Source organism: Myotis davidii, unplaced genomic scaffold (genome assembly GCF_000327345.1).
Source record: "Myotis davidii unplaced genomic scaffold, ASM32734v1 scaffold461, whole genome shotgun sequence".
Taxonomy (NCBI): domain Eukaryota; kingdom Metazoa; phylum Chordata; class Mammalia; order Chiroptera; family Vespertilionidae; genus Myotis; species Myotis davidii.
The window spans coordinates 1,987,579-1,989,831 of NW_006295825.1; the positions used below are offsets into that span (position 1 = coordinate 1,987,579).

General features: G+C 42.0%; 1 protein-coding gene across 1 annotated transcript in view; it reads left to right on the forward strand.

The window, feature by feature from the left end:
- MTFMT (mitochondrial methionyl-tRNA formyltransferase) overlaps positions 1-2,253 on the forward strand; it is a gene marked incomplete at its 5' end in the record, with an annotated part of 22,472 nt that overhangs the window by 12,920 nt on the left and 7,299 nt on the right. The window contains 3 exons of the mRNA XM_015568466.1: positions 249-327; positions 1,159-1,241; positions 2,032-2,038. Coding sequence (XP_015423952.1) covers positions 249-327; positions 1,159-1,241; positions 2,032-2,038 — 169 coding nt within the window. The remainder of the gene's footprint in view (positions 1-248; positions 328-1,158; positions 1,242-2,031; positions 2,039-2,253) is intronic.

Sequence of the window (2,253 nt, forward strand, 5' to 3'; positions counted from 1 at the left end):
TTTTATCATGTATATTTTTAATTAGAAATAATAAAGATATAAACATTGATTTTAAAATAGTGTTTAATGTTAAGGTCTTATAAATTCTGGAGACTGATTTATGTTCTGTTGTGTAAGATTTAGAAACTGAGTTCCCAATTCCTCTGTAATTGGGAGACAAGTCAGACCTGATTGGCACAGAATGTTAGTTAAAAGGTTTGGGGGCTGAGGCATTTCTTTAATCATCCCTTCTTTAATTATATTTGCAGATTCCGTTACAGACACTCTGGATGGATAACACCATTAAACTTCTGGATTTGGTAGAAGTTAATCATTCAGTCCTCACTGGTATTAACTTTTGAATAGCTGACATAGAAATGTTTTCACTATAGTCTATTTGAAAATGTGTCTGTTTTACCATAGGTCACATTTACAAAAAGTAGGAATTCTTTTAGTTTGTTTGGGTTCAATAATGATAATATTTTACATTCACTTAGTGTCCATTCACATGTATTTTCTCATGTAATCATCATAGGAAGCTGTGGGGTCCCAAGAGCAGTGGTACTACCCCTTTTTAAGCTCTGTGATTTCCTACACTAAGCTTTCAGGGGGTGCAAAATGACTTGGTGCATTTCATTCTGGTGAATATCATAATGAAAATGTCTCAGCAGCTCAGGGAGATCTTAGGCCAAGGTATGCCATTTCACAATACAGGCCTGTTCTGAGGCCCATTAGTACCCTCCCAATGTGGTGGACTGAAGGAGTGTGAGCCACAGCGGGTGCTGGTGTAGTTCAGAGTCAGGGTTCCCCAGAAATCTAGGAATTGGTATGTGTTTGGTTCATGGATGAAGGGGCCAGCTAAGCTCCTGTATATTTCTCCACTGGTAGCTAGTTATTTCCCCCAAATGGTCAAAGCTTCTGGATTCAGCATTTTTAGGTTGACCTTTGAGAGACTGGGTAAAGGACTCATAGCTTATGTGTATGGAAAGCTTGCGTTTGGGTTCAAGGTACACACAAAGTACTGTGGCTCCATTGTAAGTTTGGGTTACAGAGTCAGGTCATCAGCAAATGAGTCCTCTCTAGATTAGTGCCGCCTCCCAAGATGATTTAATCTTTAAGAAGCACAATGAAGTGTAATTATTCTCGCTCTCTCATGTCCCCACCCCCTCCATTTTTTAGATCCAAAATTAACAGGACAGACTGTTATTCCAGGATCCATAATATACCACAAACAGTCACAGAAACTTCTGGTTTGTTGCAAGGTACATTTCCTTTAGTTTAAAATTATCATACTTGTTTTACGGAATTTATAGTTTGTATCATTTATCATTTTTAGTTGGGACTTCGCTGAACTGCTTGTCTATCAGATTGAGGCAATGGACAGTTTTTCTTAAGAAATAGTAGAATCTCATGTAATTTTTTTAAAGTGATGAAGTTTTGCCAAGGCATTGTTATTACTCAAACAATGAAAGAAAATTCAGTAACCAAAGTGCTGCTTTTTGAAGAAATTTGTATATTCTAAGTAAACCAATTTAATTAACAAGCTCTTTTTATCTTGTTAATATGACCATCATAAAAGATAGTCCTATCCAAGTATTTAGCTGAACTACAGTGCATGTGTCCTAATTGCTTTTACTACTGTTCAACAGTGGTTAGACAGATTTTTAACAATTTAAAACGACTTTGAAACCATTATTGTTTTATAAGACAACTAGAGGCCTGGTGCACCAATTCGTGCATGGGTGGGGTCCCAAGGCCTGGCCAGCAATCAGAGCCGATAAGGTCCAGGCAATTGGGGCCTGCCTGCCGGCCTGGAGAAGGGACAGGGAGGGACCACGGGTCAATCGGGGCCTGCCAGCTATGGGGAGAGACAGGGCGCAGGAAGTTGGCCTCTGGCCCCAAAGAGGGAGCCGGCCCTTGGCCCCCCGGGAAAGGGGCTGCGCCTGCCGCCACCCACCCCCAGTTTCCCAGGCAGGTTCGGGAGAGGAGGCAAGGGTCGCCCAGCCAGGCATGGAAGGAATGGACGCCGAGGCCACTAGCCGGCCCCAGGAGGTTGGCTGTGGGAGCACACTGACCACCAGGGGCAGCTCCTGCATTGAGCGTCTGCCCCCGGTGGCCGGTGTGCATCATAACAACTGGTCATAATGGTCACTTAGGCTTTTATATATATTGGTGGTGTTTTCCTAAGAAGTGTTCCACATTCCTTGCATTTTCTTCATATGGTGTATATGTGAGATGTTTCATGCTCACGAAGGGATGTTTAAAAGGATGATA